At 51.3% G+C, this 18,952-nt stretch overlaps 6 protein-coding genes across 6 annotated transcripts; 5 read left to right on the forward strand and 1 right to left on the reverse strand.

Moving 5' to 3' along the window:
- Positions 1 to 327: 327 nt before the first annotated feature.
- Positions 328 to 1,557, forward strand: J4E79_003225 (uncharacterized protein; the record flags this gene model as incomplete). Its single annotated transcript, XM_049352120.1, has 1 exon — positions 328 to 1,557. The coding sequence occupies one exon, from the start codon at positions 328 to 330 to the stop codon at positions 1,555 to 1,557; it is 1,230 nt and encodes a 409-aa protein (XP_049213591.1).
- A 1,438-nt stretch (positions 1,558 to 2,995) lies between these two features.
- J4E79_003226 (uncharacterized protein) lies at positions 2,996 to 4,799 on the forward strand (the record flags this gene model as incomplete). The annotated part of the gene is made up of 2 exons (XM_049352121.1): positions 2,996 to 3,032; positions 3,094 to 4,799. The coding sequence occupies 2 exons, from the start codon at positions 2,996 to 2,998 to the stop codon at positions 4,797 to 4,799; spliced, it is 1,743 nt and encodes a 580-aa protein (XP_049213592.1).
- Positions 4,800 to 4,847: 48 nt separating this feature from the next.
- Positions 4,848 to 6,176, reverse strand: J4E79_003227 (uncharacterized protein; the record flags this gene model as incomplete). The annotated part of the gene is made up of 2 exons (XM_049352122.1): positions 4,848 to 6,048; positions 6,097 to 6,176. 2 exons carry the CDS (start codon positions 6,174 to 6,176, stop codon positions 4,848 to 4,850), a joined length of 1,281 nt encoding a protein of 426 aa, XP_049213593.1.
- A 3,637-nt stretch (positions 6,177 to 9,813) lies between these two features.
- On the forward strand, positions 9,814 to 11,904 carry J4E79_003228 (uncharacterized protein; the record flags this gene model as incomplete). Its single annotated transcript, XM_049352123.1, has 2 exons — positions 9,814 to 9,992; positions 10,044 to 11,904. The coding sequence occupies 2 exons, from the start codon at positions 9,814 to 9,816 to the stop codon at positions 11,902 to 11,904; spliced, it is 2,040 nt and encodes a 679-aa protein (XP_049213594.1).
- A 1,663-nt stretch (positions 11,905 to 13,567) lies between these two features.
- J4E79_003229 (uncharacterized protein) lies at positions 13,568 to 14,376 on the forward strand (the record flags this gene model as incomplete). Its single annotated transcript, XM_049352124.1, has 3 exons — positions 13,568 to 13,774; positions 13,828 to 14,045; positions 14,103 to 14,376. The coding sequence occupies 3 exons, from the start codon at positions 13,568 to 13,570 to the stop codon at positions 14,374 to 14,376; spliced, it is 699 nt and encodes a 232-aa protein (XP_049213595.1).
- A 1,103-nt stretch (positions 14,377 to 15,479) lies between these two features.
- Positions 15,480 to 16,632, forward strand: J4E79_003230 (uncharacterized protein; the record flags this gene model as incomplete). The annotated part of the gene is made up of 2 exons (XM_049352125.1): positions 15,480 to 16,466; positions 16,528 to 16,632. The coding sequence occupies 2 exons, from the start codon at positions 15,480 to 15,482 to the stop codon at positions 16,630 to 16,632; spliced, it is 1,092 nt and encodes a 363-aa protein (XP_049213596.1).
- Positions 16,633 to 18,952: the final 2,320 nt, after the last annotated feature.

Raw genomic sequence — 18,952 nt, forward strand, 5'->3', positions numbered from 1 at the left:
CTTGCTCCTGAAATCAAACGATGTTGCGCATACTCCTTACTGCGGTGGTCCGTCCATAGCGCTACCACAGCGACGGCTGCACATAAACAATAGCTCACCTCCGCACTTCCCCACTCAACCCGACCACGATACGCTGCACGCAACATGCACTTTACTTTTTGATCATCCAGGCCAGCGGGCCAAGGAAGCTTTTGACGGGTAGCGATAATTCGTGCAGCAAGCCTGACATCATTCGCTCGCTAGCGGTGCCTGGCCAGCCTTGAATCCCAGAGGCAGCCGCCTCCGTATCCACCTCCCTGCATGGCAACCTCGCGCTACTCCCACGAAATGCCCGGGCTGTTTACTCCCTCGCCCTCGAATGCGCGCGCAAAGTCACAGAGGACCTATTTCGATGCGACATACGCGCCTGAGACCTCTAGCCACCAGGTGACCGATCCAGATGTCCACGCGACCTGCAAGCGCTCCCGGTATGGCTCCACGGCGCATGAGCCCGCGACAGGCCCTTGGGGTGGACATGCCCTGAACAACGACCGCTTTGGCGACAACAAAAGTCCACCTCCGCTTGCGAACGACCGCTACCAGCTCGCAGGGGGCATGGATGGCACGAATAACTACACAAGACGAGACGGCGACTACGACGACTACTTCAACCTCCAGAAGTCGCGCGGCAACTGGTCAGTTCCGCCTACACCACAGGTTGGCATCGCGACACAGGTCGCAGTCGGCGAAATGCATACAACACCCAGCGAGAGCAAACCTTGGTCGTTAATGGGCTTAGTCGGAGGCGTAGCCGGCAAACTCTTCCAGTTCTGTACTGTGCCTTTCAGGGGCTTCCAGGCAGGAGGAGGAGCGAGGTACAATATCGACGCGCAGGAGAAGGTTGCGGAGAAACTTGGTCTTCAGGACGACCCCTTTGAAGCAGGTCCAGTACAACGGTTACCTGCTGAATACCCAAGCGACAACTATGGAGTTGAGTCAATCGAGTCCATCACTCCCGAGCGACCTAGGATGGCCAAGCGACTTCGGACGGCAGATAACTGGGTGGTAGTTGGAACAAATCTGGAGACAGACTCGAGACCCTCAACACCGCGATTGTCCGAACGAAGATTGCCCGACCGATCGCCCTCACTCATCCCACGGCCTGTATCACGAGCGAACACAGGAACACCATCCCACAAGCGGCCCTCCCTGATCCCAGTATCCCGACGTTCGACAATGGACAGGCGATCCTTCTACGGCAGTCCACAAGCCACCCCTGGCTCACACGAACGCCCGCGCTCCTATCATCGACAAAGTTTCGGCTCACCTGCCATGCTTGAGGACAATGCAAGCAAAGTCGCCAGCCCTCTGCCGCAGGAAAGCCAGCGTCTGATTGACAAAGTGCGAAGGGAGGAGATGGAGGAAGACGAGCGGATGCGCAGGATGAGCATGCAGATGAGTGCTATGCTCAGAGAAGCGAACGAGGCTCTAGGCTCCAACTTTAAGGTGGAAGAGTACGACGACGATAATATTGGCGACAGCCGGGGGCACGAGCAGCAGCCGGCCTGGTTTTCATGAACATATACTGTCACTGCAATTTCAGCGTGCGATTCGGCGCTTCGTCGTCATTTGTCTTGTCTCTATAACGGCCTCTTGGAATATTCGGCGTTCACAGATAGAATAGGCGTATACCTGATCACCATTTGTTGGTATCTGCGGCGGCTCCATATGAGTCCTGTTTTTCGACATCCACTGGTCAACACAATATGACGGCTTTTAGAATAATACTTCCACGTTTGGTTCGTGTAAATAAATCAACACCATTCTGCAGTCAACTTACATGCGCCACTTGGATCCTGCGCTCATGCGCTCATGCGCCAGAAGATGACAGGATCGACGAATCATGGCCACACCGAGCAACCCCGGCACGCGCGTGCAACGATTTGACTTGCTCAGCTTCCGACAGCTACTAGAGAAGTCCTAACACGAAGGGGCCCCGTCTTGGACAGTTGAGATATATTTTAGCGATAGCTCTTACCTATGTGCAGCGATCGTTCCTTCCTTGGTAGAGTGGTGCCTGAATCTTGTGGGTACCTGGGGCGAAACCACGTTAACGCCAGGGTCTCTGTGGCTTCCCTCGTACAATAGTCAACTTCGTGCCGCCCCCGCCCGCAATGCTTCCTGCATCTTGGTCACACAGTGCCGCCGAGCTAGTCCCTATACCCAATGACAGGTGGGATGAAGAGTTGAAGATGGGGCGAAGCGCTTGGGTTTAGGACGTACCCTGTCGGGGCCAGGGATCTGCTGGCGTCTTTTTCACACAACATGGAGGAGCGTATAACATAGGTATCAGAAGACAAGATACTGAGATGCACTGATCGTAACAGTCTCTGAAACTACAAGAGATATATTCAGAACACAGGTTGCTGCTCATCGCAGTAGTCCTATCTACTGGCATCGCCGGCGGACCATTCGACCCTGGTTATTATGGGTGCAGCTCGCTAGTACGCGCTGCAGGGCCGTTACAGCGCAGGACGCCTTATTTACGCCCTGCCATGCGGCTTGGTACTTTGACGCAAAGAAGCCATATAGTATGGGGACACTGCAAACGTAGACGGTGCTCATCATCGCTATTTCTTCCAGCATGGATCCCACAGGGCCACCACCATCAAGCCCGCTACTCCAACAGCGCAAAGCGCCGGCAACCAATACAGTCGAGGATTCCGACCAGAGCCAGTCGGAGAAAAGAAGTACTGCCAGTTCCCGAGGATGCTTCGCGGGTTTTGTGGGTGCTCTACTGGTGATCCCACGTGGTATTGCTCGAGGCTGGACGGCGTTCACTAATGCTATACTGCGAATATGGCGAAAGGGTTGGACAGCGGAGACATGCAGTTGCATATTTGCCTTACTGTCAATGATCGGACTCATCGTTACTCTTATGACGCATCAAAATCGACCTCTACCGGATTGGCCGCAGATCGTTAGCATCAACTCCATCGTTTCTCTTTTCTCAATGATGATCAGAGCGGGAGTTTCCATGGTACTTGCGGAAGGTACGTCTTGATGCTCCTATATGTTCGCAGAACGTTTTGGAACGGCCGCTAACAGACACAGGAATCAGTCAATCGAAATGGCAATGGTTCCGTAAAGCACGCAAGCTAGAAGATATGGCAAGATTCGATTCCGCAAGTCGTGGTGCATGGGGCTCTGTCCTGTTCATCTTCGGTCTTCGTATCAAGAAGCCATACTTTATCGCTGCCATGGGTGCCTTCGTTACAGTAATGTCGGCATTCACCGGATTCGCCGCTCAGCAACTCATTGTCTTCAACGACTGTCTCCGTCCTGATGAAAGTGCCGCAGTCGGAATACTCAGATCCAATGCTTTCAACAAAAGTGGGGAAAGGAAATCTCCAACAACAGCGGACGAGTACCTTCCTTTGACGGTGGCTATGGATGTCGGAATCTTGCAACCGCTCGAGGACACAACTACACTTCTTTCTTACGGATGCAAGACCGGCAATTGCACGTTCCCGAATGCGAATGGTGCGGCCTTCTCAACTCTGGGTGTGGGCTACTGGTGTCAGAATGCCACTTCCCAAGTGGTAGAAACGAAGCTCGACTATGACAGTGAGCTCGATGATTATCTCCCATCCGCCTACTTAAATGGAGAGACAACCGGATCCGAGACTCCTCCCGAGACGATTGCCAACTCCAACAGCACCAACACGACAGTTCCGCTCGGATACGACTTCGGACTCACCCTGAAGAATGGTACCAAGGCGAGGAACATTGGACTCTCTCTGAGCCTTTCCGACAACGTTTTTGATCCCATCGTAAAGTTCCCACTCGCAGGCTGGCCGGGAAAGCTCGTGACCGACGTCTCGGACCCAAAGTACAACGGTACCATAGCTACGATCGGCATGATATACATCCCGTATGATTCGATAGAGTATCAGGCAATGACCTGCGGCATATACCCTACCGTCAACACCATCAAAGCAACCTACCACAACGGCGTCCTCAAAGAAGAGATAGTGAAAAGCGTAAGAATCGGCGAGGACTTAGCCTTTGGTGGCACCACTGCCTTCCGTCTAGCTACCAAGCAAACCATTCGCAACGGCACAGAAACCACGTGCGACGTGAAGACTTCAGAAACACCTGGCTACCTAGCTGTGGCCAGAGGCAACATCGACGCTGCTCCCATCAACACAACTAGCCTGGACTCAGAAGGCCCAGGTGCAGAGCTTGTGTGGTACCCCGAAGACTGCGTCTGGTCCCTGTTCACTGGGTCCATGACGGGTATACAGACTCATCTCCAAGCTGTCTATGGCCAGCAATTTCTCATGGATATCATATCTGCTCGCTATGGCAACGCCTATATGCGTGTCTTGTGGGATAGCGGACAGTTGCCTGATGCGCCGCTAGAGCATGTCAGCAGCATCATGACAAATTTGACTAATGCGATGAACACCGTTCTTCGTACCCACGGTATGGAAGAACATAGCAAACCCGCTGAAGGGACAATGTGGTACACGACAACCTGTATTGAGATCAACTGGGCCTGGATCGCGTTTCCGGCTGTAATGATCGCTTTGTCGGCCATCTTCCTGCTACTAGTGCATATCGAGAGTAGGGGCGTGGAGAGTGGAAGGCTGTGGAAGAGTTCGATACTGGCAATGTTGTTTTGCGAGATGGACGAGGTGGTTACGGAAGAAGCTCAGCCAATGGGCAGACAACGACTGGAAGAGGTGGCTGCAAGTAGTAGTGTGAGTTTGGGTAAAGAAAACGGCAGTTTGAGGCTGGTTGCTAGACAAGCTTGATAGCATTCAGTGGATCTATCCTAGAATTTAGATTTCATACAGTCTACTTCAACTGCCTTCGCCTGTACGCGATTTCAGATCTTCTATCAACACGCTCATAAGTTTGAACATTTCGCCCGCAAGCTTCTTCCCCGTCTCCCTCCATTCCTCCTCACATAGTCGTGCGAATCTGTCGGGATGCCATCGTAAACGCTCTTGCCTCAACCATTCGTAGCTATACAGGCCGCTTGCCCGGAGTAGCTTTTCCACGTCATGCTGGCAGGCGTGTATACTCTCTGGCTCAGACTTGAGTATCGAACACGCCGTAAGGTTGCAAGTTGTGACTGTATTGGGTAGATAGGGAAACATTGAAAGCAACTTGGGTGATGCGGATGGCATGCGCTGTAGCGGTGGCCGAGCAACGTCTGAACTGCTTGATTGGGAGCGGACTTGTAGTTTCCGTGGGGCTTTCGGCTTTGCGCCTCCGGCTGCTGCTGAGGCGGCCGCGAACATTACTGCCGCCTCTGTAGACCATTTTTCGTAGAGTACTTGCGTCGCGGCGTCCGGTTTCGCTTCCGTGGAGTTGGTTGCACCATTCGGCATTTGCCCATTAGATTGGGATGTGCTGGGTTTCGTCTTCTTCTTTGCCCGAGCAAAGAAATTGAGTGCGAAGGTCTCTAAAGCTTCTTCGTTGATATCGTCGATAGAGCCGGCCCATGTCCCGTCGTTTCGGATGGCGATGAATTGATCAACACTTGTAGGATCTAGAGTAATGAAAGCGAGATCGGTCCAAACGAAGCCCTTTTCTGCCTTCCATTCCTCCACCGTCTCTTTGTAGATTTCCCAGGCGTTCGCATCTCCTAGGCGGTACACGACGTCGCCGTACTCGCTCATGGCGAAGAACGCGCCTTCAGGACCCCAGGTCACAATGCGCGGTGGCCCGCACCGCCATCCCGAAGGTGTCAACCATGACTGCAATGCATCCTCCAGGGGTGTCGGTAAATTTGCCCAACGAATGAGCTCAGGATGCCATATGATGAAGGAATCGTCTGGTCCCAGGAAGGCACGCAAGTGCGGAGAGTGCCATGTCTTGTTTAAGATGCTCTGAAGCCTTGCGGGTATAGCAGGGCCCCAACGTAGACTGTCCTTTCCTGACGAGTCTTTGGAACTGAGAATCCAAGAGTCGGGCGCTGGCCCTAGAGCTGCCCAATGAACCTCGGATACTGTCCTGCCGAGAAGGAGATCTTGGAGGCTGGCAGGGAGATTGCGGCTTTGTTTTGTCAGTAATTGCGCGTAGGGAAAATGATGGGGAGCATACTAGTTGAGACCCGCAAAGCTCTTGGATATGAAGCTGTCGTCAAGCCCGAACGAGAAGAACGAGGTGTTGGTACCGCTCATGCCTAGCTGCGCGTGATTGGGCTGGGGTGAAAGCCACTTATGACGTCACGTATCGGGAGGCTGGAGAATCGCGCTCAACTGATGTCAGCGACGCGCTCGAACTTTTGAGTCGACTTATAATATACACGCGAACGCGTAATTTACAGCCGCGGGATAATTGCCAGCCACTGTGACGTCTTCCCAAACTTTCGCGCGCACTGCCAGACAACGGTTTCAGATTGTTGCTATCCGGTTTGCACCCTTGAAGCGATCGAGCCTTGGCAAGGCGAGTGTCAACACTATCAGTCGTGCGTTGTCTGCTTCTTCACAACATTGCGGCTTTATAGCGACACTCTGGTTTCTGCGTCCCACACCGCTTCCACCGATCTAGACCGAGCGGTTCCCTTTTAGCGAGTCCGAGATTTCGGCGGCACATGTGCGATTCCACGTTCACGTTTGGCCAACGCGGCAGCCACTTCTTCCAATGTCCGTCGAGACGAGAAATGTATGCTTGCACGGAATAATCTGATCATATTATGCTGACAATGATGTAGCGCACGTCTACCGAGAAAGTTGGCGAGATTTCTCACCTCTTCGCAATTGAAGAAGATTCATCATGTGACCCTAGGTTTTGAGGATGCGTTTCTCCTTACCTGGCGTGATACCGATGGAACAGATCGCGTCGAAAGCTCAGGACTCCCGGCCGAGTTAGCTGAGTTTGTGCATACTCGAAATCGCAACATCTCCAATATCCGGTGTACGCTAGGGCCGTACAACTCATCTTTCTTCGTCCACGACAATACTTCCTATCTTTGGAAAAACCTTCCAGGACCTCTACTCGTTGCCCTGCAGAACAACATCCAGGATGGGAGTTGGACTGATAGACCCCGCCTCGTAGCACTAGGCGCCGGAGATAACTTTCTACTGGTAACCGAGAAGAACGCGACTGTTTGGGATCTGCGACACTACAAGTCTGCTGTTACATTCCTCCAGAAGAACGCCATAACAGACATCCAGAACTTCGTCTTACATTCCTACCGGTATCAAAGCTTCCTCGCCCAGACTCGGAGCGGCAGACTTGTTTCCGAAAATATACCACCACATCAGGTTGTGGGCGTCCAAGCCATGATGGGACCAATCTTGCAAGACACAATGAACATGCAACGAAGAATTCTCGCACGCGTAGAGAGCGAAAAGAGAGCGACGACCTTACCAAGGAAACTCGGCGCCCTGCAGCAACGTGCGCAAATCCGGAGAGAATGGAGTCACCACAGTCAGGAGTTTACTGCCCAAGCCAAGGGCGTGAAGTTGAGCTTTAGTCTAAATGTGAGCTTGGGCGGCCTGGCGAGAATGTTGGGATGAGAATTTGATCAAGATGTTCGCGTCACCTTTATTCAAGAGCTGAGGAATGCAAAAGAGATGCGACATTGGTGTTACGGGAACAGCGTTGTTTGCTCTCTCAGCGACAAAACGGCAGTACTATCCTTCACTTGCCGCTGGGCAACTACGGTTTTCGCAACACTATGGCCAATTTATCACGAGACATACGCTGAGTGCAGCCTCTTCAGTTTATTCGCCACAGCCGGAGGTTCATTCAATCGCATGACCTGAGACCGAAGGAAATTTCACTGGCATACAGTGCGAAGATTCCCAAGAGAAGGTACCAGACGCCATGAAGGCGCACGTACGTTCACTGAAGTTGTGGCTGCCCTTCTGAGCGACCTCAAGTATTTTCGATCGCTTATAATCAACTGGCTCCCTCAACCCATAGAGCGCGAATTCACGATGTCCGACTTTCCTCACTCACCCTACCTCATCGATCAGCCAGACGTGTCCACAGCCGACTCGGGTCCGTTTCCTTTTCTTCGTCTACCAGGAGAAGTACGGAACAAGGTGTATGATTTCGCCATCGAAGATAAGCATGACATATTCGAAAACATGTTCCGTACACATATGGTGCACGTACCAAGTCTTCCGCCTGACGAGCAGGGTGACACAGCCCGCGAATCTTCCATTGGTCTGATCTCAACATGCCAGCAGTTGCGTACGGAGTTTCGGCCGCTGTTCTATAAGGCTTGGGATGCCTTCATCGACTTCTCCAATCTTCTTCGCTTTCTCGATACATTCGCACCAAACATCACTGTCTTTCCACCACTAGCTCACATTACGGTGCATCTGAAAGAAGAAGACTGGGATATACAGGGATGGGACTTGCTGCCCTTACTACGTGCCATAAAGCGTATCCCGAAGACTACTTGGACTTTCGAACATGCTTCGCATCATCTATCAGCCGTGAGCTGTATATGCGATTTTCTTGATTACCTCCGAATTCTTCACAAACTTGGGTTTCTGGATAAACTTCGGCTCGATTCATATGAGGCACTTTACTTTGTTCGTTCGGCCGAGGATCGACACGTAGATATGATGCCCGTGGATTGGCCAGCGTTATACGATGGCGAGTGGAAGATTGTGCTCCAGAATGAAGCAGGCATTTTGACTATTAGTGAGAAGGAGCAGGTCGTTGGACATTGCAAAGTCCTTTCGGGCTTATTGTTGTGCGATCTGGAAATTGGAGAAGCCAGACAAGGGCTAAGTGTAGTTAATGTACAGGTGTGCGCTACGACAGGAACAGCCAGCTCCACATACGTACTGGAAGCTGGAGGAGGAGCTTTGGTCGAAGTCGCTCACGGGGTTTCTGAACAAAAGACTCTAGTGCGGACAAACGGTTAAGGTGCGGTGTTGCAAGTCATCAAGTCATCTCCCTTTGTCTTGCGGTGGATTGAGAATCTTCTTTGGGAATAGATAATAAATAATGAATGATAGCTTACGATAGTCTATGAAAACAGTGGTAGATGTTACATAGCTAAACGTTCGGTTCGATCTTTCTTCGCTATACGGCGGTGTGTATAAATTAATGGGGTAACGGTAGTGCCGCTGCTGTACGCGCCCATAGCTGCTTTCTCTGCTATTCCGACAACCCGAGCACCGGTGTCGGGGTACGAGTCGCGCCCATGTGGAGACCTCCAATTGCCGTAGTTGATCGAGTATCACAGGATAAACATTGACGCGACATGTGACGAAGAATCGACGTACATGATTGCAGGCAGGAGCCACGCGCTTTGACCTAGAGAATAGTACCTGTTGTGCCTTCATCGTTCTCACCGTATATAGTCTTGCTTGACTGCATCTTTCTCTCATTGTTTCATCGGATTGGAAACGAGTGACAGCTGTGAAGTAGTGTCAGAATCGCGGTGAGCAGAATCTGCCATGCCGTCCATGTGTTGTGTTCCGTGGTTCGGACCGGGGCTGACGGCGATGACATCACGCTAAGACATTTTCGACAGCCGCACTCGCGGGGAATGCTTGACTTCCCCACATTTTATCAGCAGCTGCACGCTTCTGATACGCCGTTTGCTGATGCCGAAGAACGACTTGGGTACTTTTGGGAACATTGCCAAGGATGACGATGCGCGTTCGTCGTGCTCTGGCCAGCCACGTACGTGTGCGAACCGGTCAAAGTACCCGAGCTACTCGGTGAATGGCAGGTTTCCTTGCGTACTAGGCTCGTAGGGCCGAGTACTTAAGTAGGCAGTACCGTTTACCCATGCATCGGTTCAGCTTCATCACTTTCTTTGCTGACAAGAGCTGATCCTCAACCATGGTGTCAATGCGCTCGTTGGCTACGGCCCTCATTATAAGCGCACCATTGGCGAACGCGCTGTTCATAAATGGCAGCGTGATCGCACCCTGCGACTCTCCTATATACTGCTACGGCGACCTACTTCGCGAGATCGAACTCGCGAGGCCGTTTGCGGATTCGAAGACGTTTGTTGACTTGTAAGTACTGTAGATAAGAAGTCGAATTGGATCACGGCTCATTGATGGTAGGCCAACAACGCGCCCACTCGACGAAGTACTCGCAGCATTCGCGGAACTCTCAAGGCCAATCGAGAACAACACCGCGCTCAACGATTTCCTCTCCGAATACTTTGGTGAAGCCGGCTCAGAGCTTGAAGAAGTACCCACCGATGAGCTGGAAACTCAGCCAGACTTCCTCGAGAACGTGAACAGCTCTGTCGTTCGAGACTTCACACGTCAGGTCATCGACATATGGCCGGACTTGACGCGCCGTTATGTCGGGGCTGGGAACTGCTCCGAATGCGTCAACTCTTTCCTTCCTGTCAATCGTACCTTTGTAGTAGCTGGTGGTCGGTTTAGAGAACCATACTACTGGGACTCATTCTGGATCATCGAAGGTCTGCTCCGTACCCAGGGATCCTTTACTCAGATTGCGGAGAACATAATCGAAAACTTCCTGGATCTTGTCGAAGACATTGGTTTCGTACCCAATGGCGCCCGGCGATACTACGAGAATCGATCACAGCCACCACTACTTACCCAGATGGTTCGGGTCTACGTCGAATACACCCAGAACTATACTCTTCTTGAACGAGCGCTGCCTATTCTGGAGAAAGAGTATGACTTCTGGGTGAACAACCGTACTGTAACGCTCGAACGCGCCGGTATGAACTACTCTCTGAACCACTATGCCGTGTCGAACACCCAGCCACGACCTGAGTCTTACTACGAGGACTACGTGACTGCAAACAATGCAACCTATTTCAACGAAGAGGGCGAAGAGTTCAACGTAACAAAGTCGCTCAATGAGACTGAGATGGCGACACTATACTCTAACCTGGCCTCGGGCGCAGAGAGTGGATGGGATTATTCGGCACGCTGGATAGCCAACCCATCTGACGCCGTCACGGATACGTTCTTCCCTCTTCGCTCGCTCAACACTATTGAGATTATTCCAGTGGAGCTCAACTCGATCCTTTACTACAACGAGATCACCATTGCTGAGTTCCATCGCCATCAAGGCAACTACACCGCTGCACGCGAGTGGGCCGGTCGGGCAGCAGACCGTAGCGAGGCGATGACTACTTTCCTTTGGTCACCCGAGCACTACAGCTACTTCGACTACAATTTGACATCTAGCAGTCAGAATATTTATACCCTGGCCGATAATACGAGCACGCCCCTGTCACTTCAAGGTGCGCCGGCCGGAAAACAAATATGGTTCCAGATCTCCCAGTTCTATCCTTTCTGGACCGGCGCTGCTCCTGAAAGCATCAAGAATGACCCCAAGGCAATGAGGCGCGTATACGGACGCGTTGAAGAGCTTCTCGAGTCTCGAGACGGCGCGATTGCGGCGACGAACCTTCAGACTGGTCAGCAGTGGGATGAGCCGAACGTTTGGCCACCGCTCCAATACATCCTTATGCAAGGCTTGCTCAACACCCCTCTCGAGGTCAGCGAAGAAGATGATGAGCAATCAACAGAAGACTACATTTGGACGCAAGACCTATCACTCCGCCTCGCACAGCGCTATCTTGACTCGTTGTACTGCACATGGCGTGTCACTGGTGGCGCGACTGACGAAGTACCGCAACTTCCTGACTCGCAAGGCAATGGAACGATCTTCGAGAAGTATGCCGACGAGAGCACCAACGCTGCCGGTGGAGGCGGAGAGTATGAGGTCGTGGAAGGTTTCGGGTGGTCTAACGGTGTTCTCATCTGGGCCGCGGATCAGTTTGGCCAAAGCTTAACAACACCCGAGTGTGGAAATATCACTGCTGCCAATATTGGTGGCGGTGATGCGAAGAGGAAGAGGAGTGCAGTGGAACTGAGCAAGAGGGATGCCAAGTGGATCAAGAAGACTAGAGGAACAAGGAAGTTGAGGTATTGATGTTGAGGTCTGCGTGTACTTAGTGGCAGAGACTTTTACCATTACGGCTATCCTTAATGTCAATTCATAATACTTGCCTAATGTATCCCACGTTCAGATATCTGTCTCGTTCTTCTTGATCTTAGGTGTACAACTCAGCTGCAGAGTCCGCGGACATGGACAACCCCCACATTGATCCGTCCTGGGTAACAATACTTCAAAGCCACCTGCTATTGTAGAAACCGTCCCTCGTTTGGATGTCATCAGCAACGGTGCCATGCTCGTTACTCAACTCACGTCTACGGCTAAACAGACCGATGGATGAGGTGCTTGCCTTTTCTTTGGTTGATTTGCCGGTTGAAGTCCTTATCGTCGCCTCCGACGTGAAGATGCCACTTTCTTGGATGTTTGTGGCTGCGAGATATCTTACGATGTCTGACTGTTACTCATCTACCACCACCCGTCCTACCACCCGCCATATCGCGCCACAATATAGTACCCTCTTGGCATTCTTGCCATTGCTTACCAGCATCCACATCCACGCGTTTTCCATTTCGGACTGGTCACCAAACGATAAGTCGCCCGTACGTTGAATAAGAGTTCTTGCATTGACAGCATCGAGATTTTTTATTGCTGCCTGTCAAGAAATAAGTATGCTTTGCTACTGAATTAATAACAAAGTCGTTGATGTGCGCGAAGACAGCAGCGTGTAAAGGAGTTCGCCGGTTCCTCCCGCGCCGACTGAAGTACAAGACCGTTCCAGGTTAAAGACCCGAAGCTACAGGAAACGCGCAGCTTGGACCGGCAACCTCACTGACTGCCAAGCACGCCATCTCGATATGTACATCATGTCGCGAGGGGTTATCGGTAGCGATTGGAGAGATCCAAGAGCCAATGATGATCTGCACGGGACATGGGTGGCAAGTGGAGACCGCTGTGTTTGTGCGGACGCTAGTAAATGGCTTGCCATCCCTGAAGGGCTTCCAACATTCTTGTCCCTCGAGCCGAGGCCCAGATCCTTTCCAGATCTTCCAAACGAAAAGAATCACAGCTCCTCTAACGATGGGATCGTGATCTCGACCAGCCTTCCACATGCCCGAGCCGTCCAACCTAGGCTGACTTCCTTGGGCACCTACCGTGATCCGCTAGACGACTGTTCCTTGTGCTTGTCTTTGTACCTACACCACAGCTTTAGGGTGACCGCCCATGGAGCCTCTGATCCCTTCGCTTTCTACACTCTCAGTTCTGAGATCGCTCTTGGTATTCGCACGTCATTCGGGTGACATGGCAGCGGAGCGTTCCTTCTTGTGAAAAGAGAAATAGTACCTGTGGCTGTAAGGCACTGACTCGTAGATAAACCCGCAACTATAGCCTAACACTCTGCAGCCACTGCCAAATGCGTGCCTTCGGGAAAGGTCATACGTGGGGGGATGCATGTGGAGATATGGGAACGCTGGAGCGCGAGCTCTCTGATCCAATAGCCGTCAATGCTGCGTTGTTACTTCCGAGGATGCCATAGCTTAGTGAAGGCTGATCGATGGCCGAATATCCGCGCCCTATTCCAGGAAGGAGATAAATATGTGAAAGATATCCGCTCTTCTGAACAGCACGCTCGCATCTCAGCACCATCACTAATCGACTTCTTCCTCTTTCCCAAGTGCCTCAGTCTCGACAGGACCTCAACATGAAGTACTTCACGCTATCAATGATAACTGCCTTGGCGGCGGCTTCGCCCATTTCCTCGGCAGCTCAATTCTCAGAGAAAGAGATACAGGCGCGTCAGTTCGGTTTTGGCACAACCACTCGGAATGAACTCGAGGATGGCCGAGCTGGGGCATGTCCAGAGGCAATCTTCATTTTTGCCAGGGCTTCCACTGAGAGTGGCAACATGGTATGTCAGATACCGCATGCCACTGAGGGCGCGTAACACTAACACTTTGACAGGGCGCTTCTACAGGCCCTGCAGTAGCCAGTGCTCTTGAGCGCAACTATGGTGCCAGCAATGTGTGGGTCCAAGGTGTTGGCGGTCCATACTCGGCTGATTTAGGCTCGAACGCACTGCCTGGCGGCACTTCCCAGGCTGCGATTAATGAAGCTGTGGGCCTGTTTGAACAAGCAAATCAGAAATGTCCCGACACTCCTATCGTTGCTGGCGGCTACAGGTACGTACTTGTTCATTACGCCTTCCCAACCTGAGGGCATGTCTAACACCTCAACAGTCAGGGTACCGCCGTGATCGCAGGTGCTATTCCCAAACTCTCTACCACTATTCGCAATCAGGTCAAGGGTGTCGTGCTCTTCGGCTACACGCGAAATCTCCAGAACCGTGGTGGCATCTCTGACTACCCTAGCGAAGACCTGGAGGTATACTGTGCTACCGGTGATCTTGTATGCGTTGGTACGCTTACTATCACTGCCGCTCACTTCTCTTACTCGGATGAGGCCGCTGGACCTGCGCCAAGGTTCTTGATCGGCAAGATTGATGCGAACTGAGACAATCGTAAGGCGAAACTGGAGGTGTTGAGTCGGCGCGTTCCCATCGGTCTTTAACGAAGTTTTCGGTTAATAGTTGATATATGAAGCATTTTCTGATATGCTCAAGTGCTGTTACGCATCCGTGAGACGACATCCTAGATAGGTGCAAGTGGTAAGCTGAGCGAAGGAGGAAGCGGCGATCGTGGAGCGGAAGATCGCCAAGAATGAGACCCACCTAATCTTGCGATACTGGCCCGTGATTGGTGATTATTCCTAGCGCTTATCGATAAGGAAGCTCGCGCTCTCCCTGAACCTCTAGCATCAGGGACACTACCCAATGACATACCTTTCGGTCACGAGCATATGTATATCGCCCGTTGCGTTGAAACAATGGTGATCAGCAAAACCCTGAAGCAACACTTCTCAGGACCTCGCAGCTACAGTACAGGAGCGAGCCACTACTGATTGAAGACTGCTATTACTGCAAACCTTGGTAGTATTCGCACGGCCACACACTACAGTCAGAGCTGAGAACTCTCGATGGATAGTGGATATTTGTTTCGATACTGCTGGTGTTTTCCTCGAGGAGTATCTAAGTAATCGAAGCAAAGATGTTGCTGCGATGACGATGACCTGGGAAGTGATCGTATTTGCCGAAGACTATCCTTTACTGCGACTGTAAGATCACACTACCTGGTCATTTGACAGAGGTAGGCATTCACTCGATGTCTTACGATTTTAGGCTGCCTAGGTACCCACTGCCACTAGTGTCGGACCTTAACTTTCCACCACGTTACTAAATCCTGGCCTTTAATCCCCTCTGCTGGCCCAATCTTTTACTATTGCAATCTTTCGCATTCAGCGGTCGTCAGATCCTCGATTCTCTCTTCTATCGATGAACTCCGGTTTACATAAGACGGCCTAGATCCACGTAGCTCAATTCGCTGTTGCAAAGACGCAAGATCACAAACGCTCTCAGCCATGCTTCTTCTCGGGCTACCCTCTGAAATACTCACCAGTGTTTTAGAGCATTACTCTGAAGCTAATCTTCTAGATGAAGTTTTTCGTACGCGTCTCGTCTGCAGTAAGTCTCCAAGGTGCCAGTTCGCCTATCACCACTAATGATACTAGGGTCTTTTGCCGCAGTCTTAAACCACCAATTGCTCGCCAAGACTCCAATCAATAAGTATCTAGCTTACATGAGATTGGTCGGCCTACAGCTTCATCAAGCGAAGTCTCCGTTTCAGTTCGTGGTCGATCATGCGGAGACCTACCTATTGAACCGCATTCGGAGTCAAGATGGCTACTTGCACCTTTACCCAGCATTCATCAACAAGCTCGTTGGTATTCTTATGCGCTTCAACCTACCTGACGGCAACGAAATTGAGCTTCGGGAACAGTACATCTTGGATCTCGTCCGAGCCGTCGTAGCCACTACCCCGCGTGACCGACTAAGAGAAGGTCTTGCCATCTGGCTCAAAAAAGATCTAGTAGCAGCTTCTCCCCAGATTGTCGATCCAGAAATTTCCCTTTGGGAAGCTCTAGCTGGCGCAGCAGCAGTCGGCAACTTCAAAGCTGTCGCACATTTCTTGAACCACACCACGGACTTCCTCGAACACCGCTTCGACTATCACGTTCATGACCTCCCTAGCGCAGTTGTGGCCGCAGCTAGTACAGGAAAGAGTGTAATGATCGAGTATCTGCTTGCCAAAGTGAAAGTAGGGTTGGAGACGAACAACGAAAGCTGCAAACATTACGCCCCTGTCCATGCTTCCTCCAAGACTACAACGGAGTGCAGGTGCGAAAACAAATTCTACGTCATCATAGAAGCCATCAAGGCAGCCATGAGAGGGTGTCACCTGCGAGCAGCAAACAAGTTGATCGAATTCTTACGAACACGCTTCGTTCGTCTCGCGCAACGAGATCGACCTGATTTCCTCCGCCTTGCTATAGAGAGCCATAACTTGAACTACATCAAGCACTTTCTCAAGGAAGACCAGCGCCCGAAGCACATGCTCAAGGTGGACCCGGAAGTTCTCGCCGCATATCACGAGATCCTCCGTGATGGCAATATCGAAATCATACGCTTTCTCCTGGAACAGGGTATCGTGAGTGTCGCAGAAGCTCCTATGGGCACCGATGTCTGGCTGCCTCGATTTGATCCTTTAGACATTGCAATCCAACGCAATCATCAAGAAGTGGCAAAGATCTTGCTCGAGTTCGGAGCTATTCCTGACGTATACCATGTACTCCAAGTACTCAATACTGGTATAATGTCCTTCCCGCACGCTTCCATGTTCCCGCTTCTGCGTTCGCTTATCGACAATCACCATCTCTCCGCAAGCCAGCTTCAGGGGAGTACCATCAATACTAAGCCTTTGTGGATGCAAGAACTGAATATAAGCCGTTCGGGTTTTAAAGAGCAAGATCCCGGCTGTCTCGAGCTATTGCATGGTCGTTGGCGTTGGGTGGACTGTGACCACAAGACGGAGTGGATCGACGCTTCTATGATGGTTAAGTGCGATCATATTGTGCAACGACTATTTGTAGCTGGACGGGTGTCTCATATCGACGCATACAAGTCTATCGTACTCGTTACTCGGGAGATTGTTCGGTCTAGACAATACAAAGGTGGTATTGGACTACCGCCGCTGCCCTCGTTGCTGGCTGTTCTAGGGAAGATAGCTACTGATCAGATTGCTCTGGGGGACAGCAACATCGAATGGAGAAAGGAGGCGTGGGAGGCTCTACGGTGGTTCGATGGATTATCGCTGTTAGCTTGCAGACCTGCGGTAGGTCACTCGACGATGACATTGAGCAAGTTACAAGAAACACAGATGCAGCAAATGAGACAGGTCATGTTGATGCCTGCTCATAGACAGGGAAGGTGGTAGCGTACGTCCGCGTTACTTGGACGGACAACTATATGTATATATCTACGTGTGTTCACCTTGCATTGATCTAAACCGCTACCTAAACTTCGGCTTTGCTGAGCACCAACATGATCGAACACTCGTCCGCCTCATAGCAGCTCATCTATGTGCTGTGACCATTTTGACGTAAATACTAGACCAGGTGTCATCCATCCCACCATCAACGCAGATTTGTACTGGTCATTTAAATCTTCACATCTGCATGGATGTGCACTTCAATGCCACCCGTACGCCATTATCTGTTTCCGGGGATGATACCACATGTGCATCATAGATCTCCAGGGGGTTGTCTAGTACCCATGAGGCTAAGTAGGCTTCACTTCACACACCAGTTTTGTAGTGCTGCAACTATTTTGATCTGGGGTCTGAATAGATCTTACATGCAGTACCAACTGTCCAGTAGACCTTATCGGTTCTGTTTTGCCACTTTGCAGCCTGACACAAAGTGTGGCACTCTTGATGTGTTGTTCGCTGGGTCATGCAGGTGGTGGCTGAGCCGATCGAGATTTGACGGCCGAACATAAGCTTTGGGTTGGCCTTGACAAAACGATCTCAGGCTGTGCGCATACTATGACGACAGCTGACTGCAGACAGTCTCATATAGCTGTATCATCCGACCCGGGGGCCACGAACACGGCAGCCTACAACGAGTCCTTTGGAGCCTCCGGCGGGCTGATGATGGCTCGCAAGGAAGCCTTTGGGTATCAGTGTGCAGCGAAGCCATCGGCGTACCGATGTTATACCTGCAGCATGATTATTTAATCTGAAAGACACGCCAAGGAACAAGTTGTTGTTGTTGCTGTGAGGTGCAGCCACGCAGCGTCAGGCTGAAAGCCACTTCCACGCTAGATATTACGCTAGGCAAATCCGGCCGCGATAGTCACTAGCGGTAAGGGCCCAGTGACCCGGTTGATGGTGTACCACCTCAATGTCTTATCGATCTGCATTTTCATAAATCCTTCAACGGTAACCTTAGAAGTCCTGGATGCCCAGGTGTGTGCAAATCTGAGGACTAGCTGAACATTGGAAGTCGCGCTGAGCTGATGATCGACACGAAAGTATGACAAAGAAAACGTTTCTGCAATGGCCAGTCCACCATATGCGGTGTTTAGTGTGGCTTCAAAAGGGATAGCAGAAGTAGTGAGAGGCGTGTCATTGCGAAGAACTCGTTTTATAAGACAAAGAAATTAGATTTGTGGAATAGGATCGGAACCAGGTAGGAGCGATCAGCGAAGTAATTCCCCATTCCCCACAATACAGCTCAACAGGAAATGCGTTGAAATCCGCCGTTGCTCCATCTCTGTTTGGAGAAGTCCGGAAATTTCGGCAGATCTAGCACCAGAAATTCTGATTCGGAGAACTTGGCATATACGTTTTCCTTCTCCATGATTTGTGCGTCTTGCCATGTCGCGAAAACAGCATCCCAGTACCGTCTCGGCTCTTCTTTCGCATGTACGACATGCCCACTTTTCTCGAACAGCACTTCAGTGACAGGCATACCAGCGCATGCTGACTCTTCCAGATGCTCGTAGACATCTTGCCAAGCGATAAGCGTATCGCTTTTTGAGTAAAGATAGCAACGTGGTGCTGTGGGGTCGAAATAGATAGGATCATTGATACGCTTTCGAGTCCGACTGATGACGTTGTTCTCGTATCCTTTG

Source organism: Alternaria viburni, assembly GCF_023758015.1.
Source record: "Alternaria viburni strain BMP 2772 chromosome Unknown scaffold_5, whole genome shotgun sequence".
Classification (NCBI taxonomy): domain Eukaryota; kingdom Fungi; phylum Ascomycota; class Dothideomycetes; order Pleosporales; family Pleosporaceae; genus Alternaria; species Alternaria viburni.